The sequence below is a fragment of the Microtus pennsylvanicus genome, chromosome 1 (assembly GCF_037038515.1).
Source record: "Microtus pennsylvanicus isolate mMicPen1 chromosome 1, mMicPen1.hap1, whole genome shotgun sequence".
Taxonomy (NCBI): domain Eukaryota; kingdom Metazoa; phylum Chordata; class Mammalia; order Rodentia; family Cricetidae; genus Microtus; species Microtus pennsylvanicus.
In genome coordinates this window covers 176,642,283-176,665,797 of record NC_134579.1, presented here as the reverse complement: position 1 = coordinate 176,665,797, position 23,515 = coordinate 176,642,283, and the positions used below count along the sequence as shown (strand labels likewise).

The following is a 23,515-nucleotide window of genomic DNA, read 5'->3' as shown; positions in this document are numbered from 1 at the left end:
TCTTTTGCTTGTTGCGAAGTGTGAAGAGTTCTTACCCATCGTGGGTACTCGTCTTGTATCTTTTCTCACTTTTTCTCACTTGGAGGCTCCTTAGGCTGTCTCACTGAATACTGCTTTTCTTCCCTATGTCACTCCTGGTCTCTGAACCTCTAGCTATAGTAGCCTACTTTCTGTTTTCCTTCTTCTTGTCCTTATTTTAAAAAATAATCATTGTAGGGGTGAATTAAAGAGGAGAGAGAAATAGTTTGGGTGCCATTGCTTTGTTATTTGATATTTTTATTGAAAAATTTGATTTTTCAAATGCATTTTTTGACATTTGTAATTTATGGTATCAATTCCTTTTGCATTAAGCACAAATAAAATTGGCTTTGTAAATGCTTTTTTTGTATTCTTAATATCAAATAATATACATTGCCATAATTAAGCTATCTTCTTGCTATTTTGTTATAAAACTTATTCTTTGAGAAATAGAATTTTTAATTCAAAAAGACAAAACACAGTTTTGGTTTCTTCTTTTTATTTGAAGAGTGCAGGCGTTGCTGTGTGTGACATTGCAAGCACACCAGCGCTCACTGTAGTCGAATGCTGCAGACAACTCGGCTAGCTGTTTTTCCTGCTGGCTCATAGAAGAGATGACTTGAAGTGGCATTTCTGTACGAGTGTGTGTTTTAAGAAGTCAAAGCAAATTGTTGATGAATTTTAGATGTGCCTATAAAGGAAGAATGGTTGTACACATTAAAATATAGGTAATCTGAGAGATGTTTTATTTTTAACACTCTGTAAACATCCTAAATTGTTGTGATTTGATGGGCATTTGTGAGGCTGTGTGGAGACAGGTAACTTCTCTGTTGATGCTGAAAGTTGATGGCATTTACAGAGACAAGATATATGCGTGTCACACAATAGACTGACGGGATCCTAAATGACACATTCAGGTTCAGACAGGACTTCTAGAACAGAAACTCTGCGGAGGTGGTGACAGATTGTGTGGGTTTGGACTGAAGATTGAGGACTCAAAGGGGAAACAAGCCTCAGGATGCTTCTGAAGGATGAGTCATGTAGAGGGGGAGGAGCACTGGTTGTGATGGTCGTCACAGCGGGGTCGACAGCCCACGGCCTTTCAAGGGGATGCCACTCTCAGTGGAGCAGAGCTCATGCATCAGAACTAACATGTGCAGTTAGATTAGTAGATTCAACTAGACAGGCGGTGTTAACAGAAGGATAGGCGGTGTTTACCACTGCTCTCTGAAGGTCTGTCCTGGCAGGAGCTGAAGAAGGTGCTTTGATTACCTCACTTCAGGTGATCCTTTTAAGATTTTTAGTGAGTAACTTGGTGTTCTCATTTGCAGGTGCAGAAGCATGCATACACCGGGTTTGAACACCTGTGACCGGTGGCATAAGCAGCAGCACAGACTCAAAGCCAGGTTGTGTTTTGCCGCAAGGTCTGAATGCTTTTGCTATCATCCCCCATCGGCCCATAGGAGCTGCTTTTGCTCTACAGGGGTGTAATAGTACTATGCTTTAAGATGGCTAGTCTAAGGGTGGTGGACAGGAGAGAAGGGAGCAGAGATAACAGGTCAGGAGGGACGGCAAGGATCTTTCCAGTAACTCTGCCATCGGCTATTAACCAAAGCAATGATAAAAAATAGATGCCTAGAGGATGAAGAGGAACTGGAAACACTGGTTACTGAGAAAAGAGCAGGCTGCAAGGTCAGAGGATGGGAGGATGGTATTGCCAGAAAGAAAAGACCCCCGAGGTTACTGATTTGCATAAAGGGACCATTTGACTCATTAGTGTGTGTGTGTGTGTCTGTCTGTCTGTCTGTCTGTGTATGCATGTTCATATGTGTGTAGTGTGTGTGCATGTTTTCATGTGTGCAGGTATGTGGGTGCTGGAGTTGATGTCAGGTGTTTTCCTTGATTTCATTCTCCACTTTCTTTACTGAGGTGGGGTCTCTCACTTGAAGCTGGAGCTTGCTGATTTGACTAGTCCACTTGGGGATCCTTCATTTCTGCCTCCAGAGCTTTAGGATTATAAGGGAACTGTTACACCATGTGGCTTTTTTTGTGGGTGCTGGAGGTCTGAACTCCAGTTCTCACTTCTGAGCTTTCCACTCGGCCTCTTTACTTCCTGTGTGACAGCTGTTAGACCTTTCTCTGGTGTCCCAGATGCCTTGAGCAGAGGATGCCAAGCAGCCAGCCAGATGCCCCTCCTGCTAGCATTGGCTGCTCAGAAACCCTGTGGTGCTGTGAGGAAACTACAAAGCAACCATAACTGCCTGCTGCCATGCCAAAACTCTTGCTCCAGAAAGTTCCACGACTTGAAAAACAGACTGCTCTGCTCTGGATTTTTTTGGGGGTGGGGTGGGGTGGGGTGGGCAGTGGTGAACTCTTAATTACCTTGTAGCCATTTCTTCCAGACCAGAGGGAAGTGCTTCCCTTGGTCCAGGAGGTTTGTGATTTGTGCAGAGACCTTCCTTTGCATTGTACACACAATCCTCCCTTCATTTGCATGAAGTCTGCTCTGAGTTTTATAGAAACCCCTTGCCGTACTCTTTTCTGGATATGCATGCAAGCAGACTGTTTGGCTCACCTTTTGAGTCATTTTCTGATGCTCTTCCGGTGACATTCAGCCAAATAAATAGCTTCTTCCAAGGATTTCTTTTCATCCAGTTTTGGTATTTACCGCTGGTGGTACAAGCTAACCTGCTAACACGAGAAGGCAGCAGAGGTAGAAGCAGAGAGTCACAGCAGTGGAGGTGACAGTAGACCCTGTCTGGGTAACAGCAGCAGCAACAGAACTAACATTGACGAGAACAGCTGGAGAATTCCAAAGAGCAGCTGGGTAGAATGGCAGGAAGCTAATGGAGGTGAAGGTGGGGAAAGCTGGAGATGCGCGTTGACAGCTCTTTTTTTTTTAAATATTTATTTATTTATTTAGTATACAATATTCTGTCTGTGTGTATACCTGCAGGCCAGAAGAGGGCACCAGACCCCATTACAGATGGTTGAGAGCCACCATGTGGTTGCTGGGAATTGAACTCAGGACCTTTGGAAGAGCAGGCAATGCTCTTAACCTCTGAGCCATCTCTCCAGCCCTGACAGCAGCCCTGACAGCTCTTACTGTTAGAAGAGCCTCAGGAAGCTTTGAAGCCTCAAGGCCAAAGGTCTTAGATGTCATAGTGTAAGAACTCTACTGCTAACCACGGCCAGGGGCTGTGGGTTACATCGCAGGCCTACGAGTGGTAGGACTAGCCACCCAAGAGTCGTAACAAGGTGTATCTATGGGATGGAGGGTCCCGGCACGCAAACCTTGTTCATGAACTTTTAACACGAGCTGGAAGCTGAAGAATTCCAATGACTAGCTCCCATGTTCTAGAGCCACTTGTCAAAGCTCACAACAACAAGCCACATTTCAGTCCCTGGACCACAATGCATGGCTATGTCCCCAAACAAACAAAAACAGATAAGAAAATAGGACAGAATTTACTTTTGCTTTTAAAAGGTAGATCCTAAGACCAAGCGTCCTCCCGCTGCTCAGCAAGTTACAGGCTGGGTCTTGCTGGTTTCAGCCCAGCTCCTTAGGATCCTGTCCTTTCTTTTCCTGGGTGAGGTCTGTCAAGCCGCCTGTTACTGCTGCCGTCACTGGGACAGGGTCTCCTGTCTACTGATGCAACTCTGCAGCCACCTCTGCTGTCTTCTCCTCATGCTAAGCAGGTTAGCCACATTGAAAACCAAGAGGGGGCTAGAAAAGACCTTTTTCTCATGGTCCTTGAGCAGCAAGTGCCTGGCCCTCCACGGTTGGAGCTGTAAAGGTTCCTGGTCTGCCAGTCTGTCCCCTGTTCTTAGGCTCATAAGAACTGGAAAGTATCTCCCATGATTCCTCTCTGAATGAAGCAAAAGCCAGGTGACTGACAGCATTTTGACATGTTCACACAACCTGGTGAGGAGAGCAGTTGGCCAGGAACCCTCCATTGCTGCTTGCTCTTGTTCCTGTCCAGTTCCTACCTGACTCCCACCTTTTTGTGGGGGGCCATACTTTCGTCTGTCTGTCTTGGAATTTTAACTGTTTGTAAGGGCTTAACTCAGATGTGGTCCAGCCTGCTTCCCACTGTTAACAGATGGACTCTTTTATTTTATTGGCAAAAGAGTCAGGCAAATAGCAATTCCTTTGTAGATGAGAACCAGATGTAGTCTCCTTTCAACATAAGACATTGTCTCGCTCTTCCTGTGGCTGTGCAGTACTGATTCACTACACTAGATTTTTGTTAGCACTGGGGATTGAACCCAGGATTGTACATACATTAGGTATATCGTTTCCAGCTGAGGGGAAGCTCTTGCTGGACTTTTGAAATGGGAATCTCGCTGAGTTACCAGGCTGGTCTTGAGTTCACACAGTAGCCAGTCATGCACTGGAACTTTATTCTCCTCTCTAACCTCCTGCACCACTGGGCCTGCCTATGATGGTTGATTTTTAAGAACCATCTTATTTTATGCATTAGGAACAGCGGGAAGGCTATGATGTACTATCGGTCGTATATTGTTCTCTGCTCTGAGAAATCTTTACATGTGAACAAAAATGTATCTTAGGTGAAAAATGAGTGGAAAATTGTGAAATGTAAGGAATCAGTGTCCAGAGTCACTGAGTGCATATAAAATATGTAGAAATATGTATAGATGCTAAGTCTTACTAAGTTATTAAAACTTACAAAATTTTTGTCCGATTTCCTAATCAAATTTCTATGACACCGTTAATCTCTAGAAATACAGTCACTAGCTTTCCTTGGCACTAGCTCTCTGATGAGTTATCAGACTTTCCCATGCACTGAATGTAAATAATATCTGTACTTTAACCCAAGTTGCCCTCCCTGCCATTCAAAACTGCCTGAGTCATTTTAGGCCTTTCTCTATTTCCATTTTATTTTGTTTTATGTCTATGGCTGTTTTGCCTGCATGTATATGTCTCAGATCACCTGGAGCTGGATTTAGAGACAACTGTGACCTGCCATGTGGTTGCTGGGAATTGAACCCAGGTCCTTGGGAAGAACAGCCATTACTCTTAATCACTGAGCTAGCTCTTGAGCACCTAAACTTATTAAATAAAACAGTTTAAGTATATGAATGTTTGCCTGCATGTATGTATGTGCACCATGTGCATACAGTGCCTGTGGTAGCCAGGGGAAGGCATCATCTCCCTTGAACTAGAGTTAAAGGTGGTTGGAATCCGTAGGTGCTCAGAACTGAGCCTTGGTCCTATGAAAGAGCAGCAAATGCTCCTACCTGCTCAGCCTTCTCGCCTACTCCATCCTTCTAGACCTTTTCTGATTACTTTTAGTTTTCATCAAGTTATTTCTGAGGACTTCATGCTGTGTCTTCATTCTGCACTTCATTCATGCTTGACACTCAATATAAATGTGTGTTATCTGAAATTCCCATCATTTTGTGTATGTCCTAGTTGGAAAAGTTCTATTTAGGATTAAGAATGCACATACTTTTCTTTGCTGGAATTCATATAAAAATTCAGAGCACACAGTAGAAGTCCACACACAAAAGTGTTGACTGTTTTATAAAAGTTTGGTACCGCAGATCCTGTAGCCGGGATCCCGAATGACAGCTGATTTGTGAGCCTTTCTAAGACTGTTGTGTTCAAAATGACATTTGCATTTCAAAGTTCAGATTAACTCCCCTGGGGAGATAGATGCAGTCTATATCACCGAGCAGGGCGAGAAAACATTATTATACTTTATAAATAATCTCTGAAATTCTTTCCAACAGTAGTTATGGAAACACAGAGAACAAATATATCTTTAAAAGTAATTATTTCCCAAAGCAATTAGGTTTTCAAATTATGTTAGAGTCCGGGCTTTAGAGTGCCTTGGCTTATGTAAATCCGAATGAGCTTCTTTGTTAATTGCCTCCTAAATGCTTCATTTAGAAACAAGTCTGTGGCTGGAATTAATTTGATTACATAATGTATGAAAAGCAGCCTTTGTCTTTCTATTTAATGTAATACAAAAGAAACTGGACCACGAGGTAAACAGAGGCAGTTAGCTTCCCGCCAGGGCAGAACTGCTGTGTGTGGTCCCGTGCTGCTCGCCTCTGACACCGATCTGTGTGCAGCTCTCCTGTACCTCCTGTTGTACAATCTATGGTGGAAAATGAACTGAATGCTTTGTGAGAATGTGGAGTGGAAGGTTTTCCTCTTACCCTGCCGAGGACTGTCAGATTCTCCTTACATGTCTAGTTAGTTCCTCAATGGCTCTCACTGCCTCTCTGAATTCCTTCCATACACGTGAACAGTCCCCGTCTGGCCTTTGTTTGACAACTCTACTTAGGAAAAGAAAGGACAGGATCCTGGGAGCTGGGTGGAGACTGACAAGCTCCAGCCTATACCTTGCTGCACATGTAGGCGATGCTTGGTCTTAGGATCTACCTTTTTTGTTGTTTTGTTTTTGTTTTTGTGTTTTTGGTTTTGGTTTTTTGAGACAGGGGTGGCCCTGGCTGTCCTAGAACAAGCTCTGTAGACAAGACTATCTTTGAACTCATAAAGATCTGCCTGCCTCTGCCCCCCGAGTGCTGGGATTAATTCCCTGAGTTCAATACCCAGCACCCAAATGGCGGCTCCAGTTCTTGAGAATCTAGAACACTCACACAAACATACATGCAGGTCAAACACCAATGCACATACAATAAAAATAGATAAATCATTTTAGGATCTACCTTTATAAGCAAAAGCTAATTCTGTTCTATTTCTTATCTGTTTGTTTGTTTGTTTATTTTGGGACACAGTCACATATTGTGGTTTAGGCACTGAAAATGTGGTGATCCTCCTGCCTCAGCCTCCTGAGTACTGGGAATACACATGGGCCACTTGCTTTTTTTTCTTTTCAAAAGGTTTTTTAAAAATGTACATGTTGATCGGGGGAGGTGGAGGGAAATGGGAGGCCGCGGCCGGGAGGAGGCAGAAATCTTAAATAAATAAATAAAATGTACATGTTGCATGTGTGCAGGTGCTGGAAAATGGCAGGACAGTGTGTCATGTTGAATTCCCTGGACCTGTAATTACAAGCAGTAATGAGCCACCTGATGCGGTTACTGAAAGCTGAACACTGGTCCTCTAAAAGATCAGCAAGTGTTCTTAACTGCTGAGTCAGCTCTCAAGTCCCAGATTGCTTATTGCTTGATGGATTTAAGCTGAGTAGTACATTACAAGAGAAGAATACTACTTGAGAAGAGGGTTGAGAAGAGTAATATATTTCATAGATTTTCCCTCAGATTATTAATGTGATGATATTAGTATATGTAATTATATTGATTAAGGTGATATTAATTTTAGATACTCACTTATAGTTGTACTAAGAAGAAACAACATCAAATTTCCTTGAATAATTTTGTGGCGGACTTCTAGACTGGCGAGGAAGAATGACCACCACATCAGGATTCTACTCAGAACACGCTTTACTGGAGTGCCCTTGATTGATGGGGAGCAGGAAGCAAGAGGGGCAGGAAACGAGGGGCAAGAAGGGAAGGACAGGGAGAGCATGAAGCGAAGGGGAAAAGGGCACTTAGGCAGCTGCTTAAATAGGGAATTGGCACACGGGTCGCCCTGTGATTGGCTGCTACCAACAGCTGCCACCAGACCGCATTGGGATAGGCTCAAGGATCCTCATCCACTGCGCATGCGGGAAGGGGGGGGGGACGCGCAGCTCTCAAAGGCATAGCCAAATATGGAGTTGTTTATTTCCAACAAGACAGGATGTCGGCGCCATCTTGTAATGGCGATCCTGTCCGGCTCACTACATAATTTGATATGAAAAAGCCCCATAAAATAAGAATGTTAAAAACCTGTATACTTTACAACCAACATCCTGGTTCTTTACAACATAATTTCATAAAATTAAAAAAAAATAAAACAATAGCTCTCTCTCTTTCTTACTCTTGCTCACACACACATACTCTCTCTGTGTTTCAGGTTTAAGAACACTAAAGTAATAGTACACAATGTAGAATTCTAAGTAGATCTACATTGGTAAAGAAAAGATACTGTAAATTTCACTACTGGAATAATTTTATTTACTATGCTCTCGAAATTAGAGAATATTATATTACTCTAAATTTGGGGTATGATAATTCTATGGTCTTAAATCTTAGAAAATAATATTTGACTGTATTTAAGAACAATATGCACTGGTAGACAAAATTTATTTTAAAATGGTTCAGAAGATAGGTGTGGTGTGCTTATTCACTCACGTGTGCCCATGTTTCTGTGTGCATGTGCATACATGCTTGGTGCTGCAACCTGGGATTTTCTGCTGACGATCCTTTTGTATTAGTGATGCTCTGTAGCCTTTGCCACATCAGTGTTCTTTGGCATGCGTTCTTATTTGTGACTTCCTCATTCTATGTTTTTCTTTTGTCCACCTCATCTTGTTTAAATTACTTGAGATGAATTTGGTTTTATGAATCTTATTTTCGTTCCATACAGTGAGGAAAACTATCATTGAAACAACGTAGGCAGCATAAATACATGCTACTCTTTATCCCCAGTAGAGCTGTAAAGAAAATAAGGGAATATTTGTATAATTCCATCACCTGCAAAGGAACAGGTTTAAATATTTGATTTACATGCCTTTACTTAGCAAAAATGGATACTGGGGTGCGGGGTTAATATTCAGGCTCTAAACCATGAAGTACATCATCAATAAATAAGATTCCCTAAATAAACTGTTCAGAGCTTATTGGAAATACTTAAGAATTGGAGAATTGTCTTGGACAGTTTGTGAAATGTTCCTTTTGAGGCCGTTCTGAGAGTATCACACTGTGTGGTTGTTCTAGAGCAAATAGAACAGGCTGTAATGGCAAAAGTAAGAACTTAATCTTGTGAATTTCAGTTCTCAGAGTGTTATTTCATTCTGATGCCTTATGACCAGGTAGTCTGTTGGCTGGGGTGCAGCTCGTTGGCAGAGCGCCTGCCTGGTTCATTCTCCAGCACTGTATAAACCACATATGGTGGGGCACACCTGCAGTCCCACCCAGGGGGTAGAAGGCAGAGGCAGATTGATGGGGTCAAAGATTGAGGCCAGCCTGGACTCTATGAAACCCTATCTATAAAAACCAAAACCCAAAGCCTTTGTACAGTGTGTGTCAGATCTTAGGAATACAAATAACCCCTTCAAAACACCCTACAAAACATGGGCCAATGAGATGGCTCAGTGGGCAGAAGTGATTGCCGCTAAGCCTGATGACCTGAGTTCCACCGCTAGGACCCACATGGTAGAAGGAGAGATTTGAATTGACTTCTGCATGTGTCTTCTGACCATCACATGCATGCTGTCACACGCCCTCCTCCCGAAGAAATAAGGTTTAGGTTTTTTTTTAATTTATTTATTTATTAAAGATTTCTGCCTCCTCCCCGCCCCTGCCTCCCATTTCCCTCCCCCTCCCCCCATCAAGTCCCCCTCCCTCATCAGCCCGAAGAGCAATCAGGGTTCCCTGACTTGTGGGAAGTTAGGTTTTTAAAATATTGAATATGAGGCAAGGGAGGTGACTCAGTGGGTGAAGTGTTTGCTGTGCCAGCATGGGTGTGAATATCTAGGTCTCTGGTACCACATAAAATCCTGGCGTGATGGCCACTGTAATCCTGGCACTCGGGAACGGCAGAGACAGGCAGATGGTAGGCTCACCGGGCAGCCAGTTTAAGTGCGACTGTAAGATGGGAGCAGCAACCTCTGGCCTCCATGCCCCTATCCACAGGCACGTGCCTTCCGCCCCCCAACATGCACAGGTGCACATACATGCATCTACTGCACACACTGTCCCCAAGCAATCAAACAGAAACATTAGTGAATGTTACTGTGTAAGCCATGTGTGCTTTTTAACAGCGCTTCAGTACTCAGAGGGTGAGTTCCTTCTCTGTTGATCTATTCCTAGCACTGACTAGAAAGAGAAAGTGCAGCTGCAACTAGATTGTCCTCGAGGTGTAAAATAACAGATTGAGACTGACCAGAAAGCCATACCCTGGGGAAGAGATGAGAAGGGTCTTCTCCTGGCTGCTGTGTGGTTGAACCTTTTACTAGGTAGAGGTGACTGGACTGCGAAGGCCCACAAGGTTGTTCTCACAAGGGTTAGGAGCATCACTGTGGCCAAAAGAGATAGTCCATCTCTAGATTACACTTCCATCTCCGTTTAAACCAGCAAACACTCCCTGCACTTCCTGCCTCCTGGACCACCCTCCTAGTTGCCTTTCTTTCACAGCCGTCTCTTGGGCGTTCGTCTGTGCTGGCTGACTGCCTCCTCTCCCTAAACTTTACTAATCACTCTTTCTGTTGTCCTCTGGCTTCCGCTGTCACCATCAAATGTCCTCCCTGATTCTGAGGCAGAGTCTGAATATAAGACATAGTACTCATTTGTCTGCACTTTTGAGTGCCTTTTGGCTTTGCCTAGGCCCTCTCCCCTGTCTGGAGCTGTGATTCTTGTCTTTGCTACACTCATACCCTTCTGTCGGCATGATGCCTGTTCATGGGTCCTCATACTCCTGCCCATCCCAGGACCATGCCCAGGGATCTATCCTGAGGCCATTTTATGAATGATGAGCTCAGCAGATACAAGTACCCCTGTAGCACTGACCATGTTTACACCCCTAGTTCTGGAGCTCCCTTCTTTTCGCAGAGGGTGCACTTTCCCCCTTTGTATCATTCCTACACTGTTTCTTTAGACTGCAATTCCTGCAGTGCTTTTTTTTCTCTAACATTTTGAAGAAATTAAAAGATTCTTATTGTAAGAAATCATTTGAGCGGTTTTATGGTGTTGTAAAAGGAGCAGCAGGCCGCTTCCCGCTGCCTGGCTAGCTTTACTTGAAATAATTACACAGAGATCTGTATTAATTAAATTACTGCCTGGCCCATTAGTTCTAGCCTCTTATTGGCTAACTCTCACCTATTGATCTAACCCATTTCTAATAATTTGTATTGCCACTTGACTGTGGCTTATTGGCATGAGTCTAACCAGCGTCCATCTTGGAGAGGAGAGCCATGGCGTCTGCCTGACTCTGCTTTATTTCTCCCAGCATTCTGTTCAGTCTACTCTGCCTATCTAAGCTGCTGTCCTATCAAAAGGCCAAGGAAGTTTCTTTATTTGGCCAATGAAAGTAACACATAGAAAGAAGACCCTCCTATACCATTTGGGACCTTGCCAGCTGCTGACGTGACACCTTCACCTCCAGAGCCAGCTCCAGCTCTAGAGGTCCCAGCAAGAGTCCAGAACATTGAGGATTTTGTTCCTGAAGATGGCCTTGACCAAAGCTTCCTGGAAGATACAACCCTACCTAAAGACAAGAATAAAATTGGAGCCAAAGGCCCACAGCAGGAAAGTGACAGTGACGATGGAGAAGCCATCGGAGGGAACCCAGTGGTGGCAGGTTTCCAGGATGACGTGGACATAGAAGATCAGCCACATAGCAAATCCCTGCTGTCCTCAGACCCCGTCGGCAGTAAGAATATCAGTTTTTCCAGTGAGGAGGAAGCTGAAGGACCAGCAGGCCACCCCAGAGTGGCCCCTCAGCAATGCTCGGAGCCTGAGACAAAATGGTCCTCCACCAAGGCCTCACATTCATGAAAGAAGGGAGCTTCCACGCGAGCCATACCCTCATGGTCAGATGGTCTCACCACTGGCTCAGGGCCTGACCACGGCAGTACCAAGCCACCCACTGATGGCACTCATAGACCCCAGGAAGGGAAAGACAAGCAAGTGTCGTCAGAAAGATGCTGTCCTTTGTCATAGATGATCCTGACTTTGAAAGTGATGAATCAGACACACAGAGGAGAGTGGGGGGATTCCCAGTAAGAGAAGACCTCTCTGATGTGACCGATGAGGACACTGGCTCTGCCCAGCCACCCCCACCCTCCAAACCCCCAGTCTCTGCTTTCAGACTGAAGAATGACTCGGACCTCTTTGGTCTGGGCCTGGAGGAGACAGGACCTAAGGAAAGAAGTGATGAAGATAAAGACAGCAAACTTCCCTCTAAAGAGAAAAAGAAGAAGAAAGACAAAGAGGAGGAAGAAAAGGCTCCAAAAAAGAAAAGCAAACACAAGAAGAACAAGGATAAGGAGAAAGGCAAGGAGGATCGGAGGAAGAAGAGGAAGCCCCCTCGGAGCAAGGAACAGAAGGCTGCAGATGAGCTGGAAGCCTTCCTGGGGGCGGGGCTCCTGGCAGCCACCACCCAGGAGGTGGGGACTATGAGGAGCTTTAGGCTGTCAGAGGCAGTTGGTTTTTCTGGGAAGAGGGGAACTGCCGGTGACTGATTTGGGGAGGCTGCTGCCTATGCACCCACGTTCCCAGGACCACCCTGCCACCTATGTCCTCCAGCCATTGTCTGCCCTCATTATGGTGGTACACTAGAAGTCTAAACAAGGAAACAAAAGACCTCTACACTGAAAACTTTAAACTCAGAAGAAATAAATTGAAGAAGTTACTAGAAAAATGAAAGGCCTTCCTTGCTCATGCATTGACAGAATTAGCAATGTAGAAATGGTTTTACTTCCCAAACCATTCTTTAAGTTCAGTGTAATTGCCTCCAAGATTCCAGTGACATTCCAGAAATAGAAAAAAAAATCTTAAAATTCATACGGAAACAGAAGACCTTGAATAGTCAGAGGGATCCTAGACGAAAAGAAGATGCTGGCAGTATCACCATGCCTAATTTCAGATTATGCTACACATCTTGGTGACAGAGCATGAAGACAGACACACAGAGGAGTCGATTAGATAACAAATGTGAATCCATGTAACTACAGCCACCTGATTTTTTGACATTGAAGAAGGAAACCTTTGAAAAAATAGTGGTGGGGAAATCCATGTGTAAAAGAATGAAATTCACCGTGCACAACTTAAGACGGATCAAAGACCTTAGTGGAAGATCAGAGACTCAGAACGTTTCAAGGAGAAACTAGGTAGAGCAATTCAGTATTGGGCATGGGGAGGAGGATCTTCTGAATAGGAGTCTGCACCCTTAGGAAATGATAGCAGCTGATAGATAGACCCTCCCAGATAAACCACTGTGGTACAGCAACGGAACAGTTAAGTGAGTGAAGAGAGTAAAGGGAAAATCTCTACTTGCTATTCATCTAACAGGGTTAATACCTAGAATAAAGAAACTAACAACTGTACAGGAAGACATCTAACAGCACAATAAATTAGCTAATGATATTGTCTTCGGTCAGTATTCTATTGCTGTGAAGAGACACCTTGACCATGGCAACTTTTACAAAAGGTAAACATTTAACTGGGACTGGCTTACAATTGTAGGCATTTAGTGCATTATCCTCATGGCAGGGAGCCTGGCAGCATGCAGGCAGAAATGGTGCTGGAGAGGGTGGAGTTCTACATCTAGATCCACAGGCAGCGAGAGGAGAGAAACTCTGGACAGGGCTTGGACCCTTGAAACCCCAAAGCCCACCTCTGGCAACAGACTTTTTCCAGCAAGGCCACACTTCCTAATCCCTGTCAAGTAGTATCACTTGCTAATGACCAGGCATTCAAATATATGAGCCTATGCAGGGGGCCTTCTCATTCCCACATGGAAGTGAACAAGAGAAATGTCCAGCCTCACTGTCCATGAGCAAAATGCAAGTTAAGCCTACACTGAGATCCTGTTTTACCCTAGTTAGAATGGTAGCTACGGAGAAACAACATCCTGGGGGGTTCAGAAGAAAGATTCCTGCTCCTTTGTATCCTAAGTATTCATTAATTCTGCATCGTTGATAGCAGCACTTCTGGCTGGCACCGATGGGATCTCCACACCTCTAAAATTATTTATTTATTTTTACATATTTGGATATTTTGTTTGTGGAACATGAGTATGCATGTTTGCACATCATTTGCCTGCCTGATGCATGTGGAGACCCCAAAAAAGGATATTAGATACCCTGAACCAGAGTTGCAGATGGTTACGAGTGACCTTGTGGGTGCTAAGAATTGAACCCCTCTGGAAGAGCAGCCAGGACTCTTCACCAATGAGCAGTACTGTTCTGCTGAAGGAACCTAGCAATAAAAGGATCCTAATAACATTCTGGTGTGCTCATAGATCAGTGCCTTCCTCAATCATCACTGAATATGAAGAAGTTGAGCTGGTGCCTAACTAGAGCCTTCACGCCAATTGACTAGTGTTCATAGTACTAGAAGGTGCTCTGAAGGCTACCAAAGAAGAAAGGTAAATATTAATCCAGCTACAAGCCCTCCAGTCTGCAATAGTGACCTGTCCACAAGATTTCCTGGTACAATACTGACACAAAGCTTGTACAACTAACCAATCAATGTCTGATGGATTTAAGGCCTACTCCATGAAATAGAACCCATCCTCGACACCTGAGACTAAATAGGCTGGGGACTAGGGGAAAGAAGTTCTGTTCTGCTTAAGGAATCTAGCAATAAAAATGTTCCTAATACTATTCTACTATACTCACAGATCAATGCCTTCCTCAGTCATCACTACAGAAGCTTCCCCTGCAGTAGATAGGAACAAATACAGAGATCCGCAGCTAGATGATGTGCAGAGAGTGAGATGCCTTGGAACACCCAGTCCTAAATGGGATGTCTTCCTCAAATCCCTCCCCTCAGAACTCAGGGACCCCTGCATCTGAATAGGCAGAAAGGCTGTAAGACCCAGAGGGGAGCAAATACTCCAAGAAAAATAAAGCAAAACAAACCACTAAGGCCCTGTAAATCAACATGATCCACACATATGAACTCACAGAGAATGTAGTAGCATGCACAGAGCCTGCATAGGTCTGGACCAGATGGGGGCTGAGAAGGCTGGTGGATACAAGCCCCATCCCTCACGGAGGCCATCTACAATTGATAACCACTCACAGATGAAAACTTGGTTTTCTCCAGTGGGGTCTCACAGGGCACACAAACTACTCTGAAGACCATTCTCATGCCCAGCAGCAGATTGACAACACAAAATGAACGCAATGGCATTTTCGAGGATTTTTGTCTAATAATGTTTTGTCAGGGCTTTATTGTTTATTGTTTGTTTTGTTTTATTTTATTTTTTTACCTTACAGATACTTTGGGTATATGATATGATTTCCAACTTGTAGTGATAGGATCGGCGGGGCTGCATCCCCAGCACCCCGGCCGCCTGCTAGCTTATGCCTGAAATAACAACACACAAACTGTATTCATTTAAACACTGCTTGGCTCATTTCTATCTAGCCTCTTCTCAGCTAACTCTCGCACCTGGACTAGCACATTTCTAATAATCTGTGAGCACCGGTCTTACCGGGAAGATTCTAGCCTACGTCCATCCTGGGTCAGAGCTTCATCGCGTGTGTCTGCCCGGGAGCTGGGCATGGCGTCTCTTTTGAGGCGTCTGCTCCCAAGAGGAGAGCTGTCGAGTCTCTGAGCTCACTTCCTCTTCCTCCCAGCATTCTGTTCTGTTTACTCCACCCACCTATGTTCTAAGCTATGAGGCCAAGCAGTTTATTAACCAATGAAATCAACAGATTGATATATGACACTCCCACATCACTTCCCCCTTTTCTGTTTAAACAAAAAAAAGGCTTTAACTTTAACATAGCAAAATTACATATAACAAAACAGTTATTAAGCAAGAATTACAGTTACAATATTTATATCTACTTTATCTTTTATCATAACAATGGAAAACTATAACTATAACTATCTATCTATTCTTCAACTCCAAAGACTCCAGAAAGATACAATATTACATAAGCAAACAAAAAGTAAGCAACTTTTAAAACTCTAGAAATGACAGAGACTTCTCGCTGCCTGTACAGTCACCCAAAGTTCCTCTGTACCGTTGGGGCATCCATCTTCGGCCTACAGGCCCATAGTTTCCAGCAGACATTTCCACAAAGCAGGAAATTTCAAAGGCAGTCACTATCTGCTTGTCCTGAAGAATGTCTTGCAGACTCCTTCATGAATCAGGAACCCCGAAAGATCATCTCACCTTTAGGCAAGTTCAGTAGTCCTCTCTCTGTGGGTTCTCTGTGTCCAGTTTATGCAATAGTCCAGACAAGAGCAGTTTCTTGCCCAAATGGCTATCAAATTCCATAAGGATCCTCTTCGATGCCCATCTTCCTCTTGAAGTAGATTGGTGCTGCCAGGAGCAGAGTGTCTCATTGTCATGAAAAGCCCTAAGTTATTAAAACATTTAAAATGCCATATTCTATAATCTTTGAAAAATATGAAGAATGCCTATCTAAAATATATCTATGTACATCTAGAAAATCTCAACTAACATGACTACAAGCTTGACTATTATGACTATCTATTAACAAGCTATATATATTATATTTTAAGTGAACTACACAATCACAATACCTTAATCAAGATCAGAAATTATCCCTACACCAACTTTATATTTCTATGGGTTTTGTGTGTGTGCAAATGTGTGTGTCACTGTGTCTATATATACTTCCTTGGCCATTTTGTTTGTTTGCTATATTGTCTTGTGGCTTATTTAGTTTTGCTTTATCTTATCTTAATTTATTTTATCACTATTTCTTAGATGCCTGTTTGAATCCTAATGAGAAAGAAAAAGTGTAGATTTGGGTGAGTGGGGAAGAAGTGGGAAGGATTTGGGAGGAGATGAGGGAGGACAAATAGTAACCAGAATATAGTGTATGAAAGAAAACCTATTTTCAATAAAAAATTAAAAATTATTATAGCAGTGTCCGTATGTAGTGTTACACATATTATATGCTTTTATAAAATCAGAGTTTTTAGGCTATTTTGAAGATATAGTTTTACAGATCTTTCAAAATTTGCCTATTGGTGTTAGGGATCTAATTATCAAGAATATTAATTTACTAAAGACAGAAAAAAATCTCTGGAAGTATTTGTTTATATGTTTGTGTATTTGTTTATTGTGTGTGTGCTCATGCCACTGTGCATGCGTGGAGCTCAGGGACAACTTGGGGGAGTCAGTTTTCTCCTTCCACCACATGGGCTCTAGGGTTGTCAGGCTTAGTGGCAAGCACCTTTATCTGCGGAGCCATCTTATTGGTCCCCTCATGTCGCTTTCCTGAGAGCTGAGGATATTGAACACTTTTTAAAAATATATTGTACTTATTGCCCATTTGATGATTGAATTCATTCAGACCTTTTCCCCATTAGTTATTTAGCCTTTTGCTGTTGGATAATTTGAGTTCTTTATATATTCTGGGTATTAACCCCTCCTGGAAAAATAGCTGGTGAAGATTTTCTCTCATTTTGTATGCGTACTCTTTGCTATTTCTTTTGCTAGACAGAAGCTTTTCAATTTGATGCAATCTTGTTTGTTGATTCTTGCTATTATTTGAGTTATTGGAGTTCTATTCAGAAACATATTAATTTGTGTAGGCTGAATCATCCTTGCACTTCTGGAAAGGAGCAATGTGGCCATGGTAATATGATCTTTTTAATGTGCAAGTTTGCAGGTAATATATTAAGTGCTTTTTTGGTTTCTCTTTAATTGGTCTGGTGGTGGAACTGTATCCTTACAGAGTGTTGGTATTGAGGTAGTACTGCATTGTGAAATGGGCTTAGAAGCATTCTTTCCTTGCCATTTTATGGGATAATTTGAAGAGCATTATTATTTTTTCTTAAAGGTCTGCTGAAATTCAGCTATGAATCTCTCTGTCCTGGACTTTTCTTTGTTTGAATACAAAGTTGCTTTAGACCCTTTCTTAGAATTTTTTTATGGTTTTATGATACTACATTGTACCAAATATATCCTCCCCTATTCAGTAATATGTAACATGAGGGCCTGCTTGTTGGGGCTTTTGTCCTGACCAGTTCCCACAGCCGGTAAGCCCCAAAGAAAATCACACAGAGGTCTCCAAAGGTTATAAAACTGATTGGCCCATTAGCTTTGGCTTCATATTAGCTCTTATAACTTATATGAATCCATTATTCTTATCTATGTTAGACACATGGCTCAGTACCTTTTTCAGAGGGACAGGTCACATCCTGCTTCTTTGGTGATCTGGGAAGGACTACCTAGGGAGCTTCCTTCTTCCCAGAATACTCCTGTTCTCATTGCCCTACCTCTTCTTCCTATCTGGCTACTGGCCAACCAGCATTTATTTAAAATATAATTGACAGAATATAGAACTGTCCCACATCAGTGATAACTCACTTTAGCACTGGTAAGTCAGTTGATATAATATGCCACAGTAAAGGCCTAAATTATTTTACTTAATAAACTAATATAATACGTTTTTCTTCGGTGGATGGTCTTTATTACAAATGTACTTTATTTGCTTGCAATGAATATATTTTATTTCTGGTTAGTTAGATTTTAAGTAGGAACATATTAATATATTACCAGCATATTAATAGGATCCAGCTGTCAATAAAGCACCATAAATCTATGTCTTAAATATCAAGAATCAATTGTTTTGTTGTATTGTGTGGCAGACTTCTGGGGAGACACAACACATACATGCATACTCACTGCTGGAAGGGAGCCCGTGACAAAGCAAAGCATGGATACTATCACAGTCCAACTTTGTGAGTTTATTGGGGTCACTTAGAGAAAAATGGGTGAGAGGTTACTTACAAAAGCAGAAATGACTCAAAGACAGCTGTGTCACCAAATCCCACCCCAGCATGGGTGACAGCTCACAAAAGCTGGAAACCTGGAGCATACTTCATAACCTGCAGGCAACGCCACAGGTTGGAAAGTGTTTTTTCCAGGGGGCTCAGTTGTTCTCTGTTTTCTCTAGAAAGTTCAACTGCTCTCTACTTCTTTCAGGGTGTGTCTTAGACACTGCTCTGTTGCTGTGAAGAGACACCCTGACTGAGGCACCTTATGAAAGAGAGCATTGCACAGTTTGCTTGCAGTTTATAGGGCTAGTCCACTGTCATCGAAATGTGGAGTGTTGCAGCAGGCAGGGAGGCCGGCCAGCCGGCAAGCACACAGGCCTGATGCTGGAGAAGTAGCTCAGAGCTTTACATCCTGATCTATAGGCAACGGGAGGGGGGACTAGGGGAGGTGGAGAGCCTGAGACTGGCTGGTCTCTGCTTCTTTCAGACTTGTCTTGAGCGTTGGAAAGAAGGGACATTGGACATATGACCAGTTTCAGGGACTTCCTGAAGCTACGTTGAGTTGTTTATTTCGTTTCTTAATGAGCTTCCTTGCAGAATAGAATGTTTGAATTTCTGAGGAGACTGCTCTATATTGTGTGGCTGGGATAATGGCTCAGTAGGGAAGAATGCTCTGTGAGCAAGTTTGAGGACTTGAATTTGAATCCCAGCACACACGTAAAGAGCCAGGCACGGCCAAATGTACCCGTAGCTACATTGCTGGAGCAGTGGGCGGCAGATGTCATACGCCAGCCTAGCCAAAATGTCAAGTTCCAGTCCAGTGAGAGACATTGTCTCAAGATAGTAAGACAGAGCAGTAGTGAAAATGCCTACTGTCCGTCACAGGCCTTTGCATGCATGCAACAATTTCTCAGTTTGGACACTGGAAGTTCCATGCCCAGAGTAGCATGTTGTTCAGTCCTATGAGGGCTTTCTTTCTGGCTTACATGTATGTTCCTCGTGTGGTAGAGACAGAAGGACTAAGTACAGATGAGGTCCTACCCTCTGACTATAGAAACCTAATTACTTCCCAACGTTCTCGTCTCCAAATACCGTCATGTCCAGGGGTAGGGTTGCAAAATATGGATTTGAAAGTAATATAATTCATCCCATAGCAGCCAGCATTAGGGAAAAAACTATCAGGAAATGACTTGTTTTACGTGGACTTGTAAATTTGTGTATATGTGCACTCATCAGAATGAATATGTCCAGCTGTGTTCTCAGATGCTTTTACGCATGGTGCACGTATGTGGAGGTTCAAGGTTGCAGATACTGTCGTTCCTTGATGGCAGGGTCTTCCACTGATCCTAGAGCTCATGGATTTCTCTAGGATGGCTAGCCAGTCACCTTCAAGAACCCACCTGTCTCCTCAGTCTTCTCCACTAGAGTCTTCATATATAAGATGCTTATTTTAAAATGGTCATAACTCAGGCTGATTGCTCAGTGCACCGAGGCACCTGTTAGTGAGCCTGCTTGCCTGAATGTGATCCCTGGGTCCCACAAGGTGGAAGGAGAGAGCCAACTCCCTGGAGTTGCCAGCTGACCTCAACCTATGTACCATGGCATGTGCACTTCCCCAGAATAAAACAAATAAATGTAAAATTATTTTCTAAAGATTATAACTTAATAATGGCATGTTTCAAGTGGTAATTTATTGGGATAGTATTGATTTGTTGTCCTTGGCACCCTTTTATTGTTCTTCTTAAGTTTTTAGAAATGTATCTTAATATTTCTTTCCTGAAAGATACTGATGTGTTTGATACAGATGTGGACTCATTTATGCACTGTCACTGTATGAGTTTTAGTGAAAGGAATAGGGACGATCACAAAGGTTACACACAACTTCAGACCTTTCTTTTTTTGTTGCCGATTTTGACTACGATGGCTTGCCTGTGTGTAGATTAGGCTGGGAGGTCATAACGGCCTTTTCCACCCTTCTCAGCCCTGCTGTCACGGTGGGATCGTGGTACTTGAACAAACGTACCCAGCTATCTATTTACAGTGGCAAGCAGCAGCCATATTTGGCCTTCAGTTGTTGCTCGCTGAGCTCCGCATTAGAGTTTAAACTGAAATAATGCTTAGTACTGTAATGTTTTTCTGTTATTTTCATGTATTTTGATAATTTAAATCTTGTTCTTTCTAATTCATTGTTTTAATTCCAAGCTCCCGCTTAGAGTTTCTCCTACTTACCATCTTGAATGCTATACTCTTTTCTATCGGTAGCGTTCTTTCTAGTCTCTCTGGGAGCCTCCTCTGTCTTTCCTGCCTTGTTATTGAGACTCCCCCTCTTACTCTTTTTGAGTTTCAGGAGATGATGACGGTAAATGTGGGCTTGCTGGATATTCAAGCATAGCCTTTCATCAGCAGTGCTTGAGAAAGATGCATAAAAGAATGTGGGGCTTGACATCATTCACCAAAGATGAATGAAAATTAACTGTTAGAAAGAAGAGTATTTCAGGAAATCTTTGATGAGGGGAACTCACCTACTGCATCCCTCTCCTGTTTCATTCCTGAAATAGTGACTCCTCGCTATGGACTAATCCTTTATAGGATCATCTTGTGGAACAAAGTACTAAAGGTGTGACTTGGTCCTTGGAAATCTGTCTATTTCATTTCCACTTAGTAAGGTAAGGTGGGGCTCAGAGCAGAACTCACCTAGGGAGACATTGAGGCCCATAGTCTACGTCCACTTTGCTCTAGGCATCCTGACCAGTGGGATTCGCTTTTCTTCCCTTTTTTCTTTTCCAGTTCTTTTTCTCTTTTTCCTTTTAAACAAAACATTGCTATGCATCACTGGCTGGTCAGATACTGACTGTGTGGTCCAGCCTGTCCTTCAGTTCATGGCTATTTCTTGGCCTTGGGCTTTTGACTATTAGAGTGACTGGCATATGCCAGGTCCAGCCTGGTTGTTCATCTTAATGACAATTTGATATGGGATATAGCAAATGTTCTCCCTCTTCTCACACTCAGTCACCGCAAGTCACTGCAATGTGTGTGGATTTCTCCAGGGTCTGTAATTCAGTTGAAATCTGACACTGTCCACCTGGAGGTGACATTCGATCTCAAAGACTGAGCATTCAGTCCCATGGGGTCATGTCTGCTTCAGATGCCCTGGTCAGGGGAAGGGGACTGACCAGATATTCTTTGAGCCATGTAGTTCTGGGGCGCCCTCAGCCTGGAATGTTGCCGCTCTTTAGGGTGCTGTGGACTGCAGAGGCCCAGCCCATGTCATGTTTACATTTACATTCAGTCACTAGTTCATAACAGCAGATTCGTTCATTTCAACAAAACAGTTCTAAACCTTTAACAAAAACAAGAACAGAAGCTAGAAAAGGGAATTTGTAAGTCTTTATGTTTACATAGTTTCATAACACATAAGGAGGGCTCTGGAGAACCCTCCTACCTAGAGATTGTTGTGTGTGTTGCATGTAATACAAGGACAGATGCAAGCTGGGTCCTTCCCTGAGACTTTCTCCTCTCTCTTCCATAGCCCTCATGACGCTGGCCTGAGTTGTGCAGAGGACTATGTTCTCTGGTCAGATGGCCTCTGTTTTCCTCTCTTCCTTTCATTTATAGCACATCATTCTTAATCTCGGATGCTTTCCTGAGAAAGAGATGGGAAGAGATACAGAGACAGACAGACAGACAGAGTTTCTACATATTCCAAGATGTCCTGGAACTCATTGTATGTGTAGTGACTTTCTATTCTTCCTTAGTCTCCTATGTGTTTACTTATTATAATTGTGCATTTTTAAAAATGAGTGATCTTGAATGTTTTAAAATAAAAGTCTATGCAAAGATAGAAATTTTCAAAGCAAACCAATCTGTGAGCTCAAAAACAATTGCATGATGTTTTCGTATTTAATATTCACCAGAAATAATGTGTACATAGAAAAAAAGAACAATCTAAGTGAAAGAATTAGCTTCAAGATGTAAAAGAATATATGTTGAATTCTTCTCCCTTCCTTAAAACCATGTAGGTAATATATGCTCTGAATACCAAAAACGATGAACACGAGTCTGCAATTCAGGCCCTCAAAGATGCTCACGAAGAAGAAATCCAACAAATTCTTGCAGAAACAAGAGAAAAATTACTGCTCTATAAAAGCAAGGTAACAGAAGAGGTAGACCTTAGGAGAAAGATTCAAGTTCTGGAAGCGTCTTTGGAAGACCATGTGAAGATGAAACAGCAAGCTCTGACGGAGTTTGAAGCCTTTAAGCACAGAGTTGCGGACATGCAGCTTTGTGCAGAGGCCCAGCATGTCCAGCGCATAGTAACCATGTCGCGGGAGGTCGAAGAGATTAGAAGGAAGTTTGAAGAGAGGTTGCGGAGCTTCGGACAGCTCCAAGTACAGTTTGAGAAGGACAAACGGTTGGCCCTGGAAGATTTGAGAACCACTCACAGACGGGAAGTCCAAGAGCTGTTGAAGTCGCAGCAGGACCACAGTGCTTCGGTGAACAAGGGGCAGGAGAAGGCAGAGGAGCTGCACAGGATGGAGGTGGAGGCCTTGAACAGCACCCTGGAAGAGCTGCGACTTGAAAAGAAGAAGCTCATCGAGGAATATGAAGGCAGGCTGAACAAAGCCCAGGTATTTTACGAGCGCGAGCTGGATAACTTGAAAAGGTCACAGCTCTTCACAGCAGAAAGCCTGCAGGCTAGCAGGGACAAGGAGGCCGAGCTTCGCAAAGAGTTCCAGGGACAAGAAGCCGTTCTGCGGAAAACCATAGGAAAATTGAAGACCGAGTTGCAGATGGTGCAGGATGAAGCCAGCAGTCTGCTTGACAAATGCCAAAAGCTGCAGGTGGCCCTGACTGCAGCAGAGAGCAATGTACAGGTGAGTGGGCATGGGTTGGTTAGTCTTTTCTTTCTTTACACATGTTTGGTGTGCGCGTGCGCGCGCATGTGTGCGTGTGTGTGCGTGCG

At 43.2% G+C, this 23,515-nt stretch overlaps 1 protein-coding gene and 1 pseudogene across 8 annotated transcripts in view; both read left to right on the top strand.

Moving 5' to 3' along the window:
• The window catches only part of LOC142837757 (rab-like protein 6 pseudogene), a 50,862-nt pseudogene extending 38,459 nt beyond the window's left edge, over window positions 1-12,403 (top strand).
• Window positions 1-23,515, top strand: part of Fam184a (family with sequence similarity 184 member A) — a 138,804-nt gene that overhangs the window by 43,357 nt on the left and 71,932 nt on the right. For all 8 annotated transcript variants that reach the window (XR_012907479.1, XM_075945935.1, XM_075945899.1 and 5 more), the window contains exon 2: window positions 22,572-23,426. Coding sequence is in view for 7 of the 8 variants with exons in the window: in XM_075945935.1 (XP_075802050.1) it covers window positions 22,572-23,426 (855 nt within the window). In the remaining variant the exon portion in view is untranslated. The remainder of the gene's footprint in view (window positions 1-22,571; window positions 23,427-23,515) is intronic.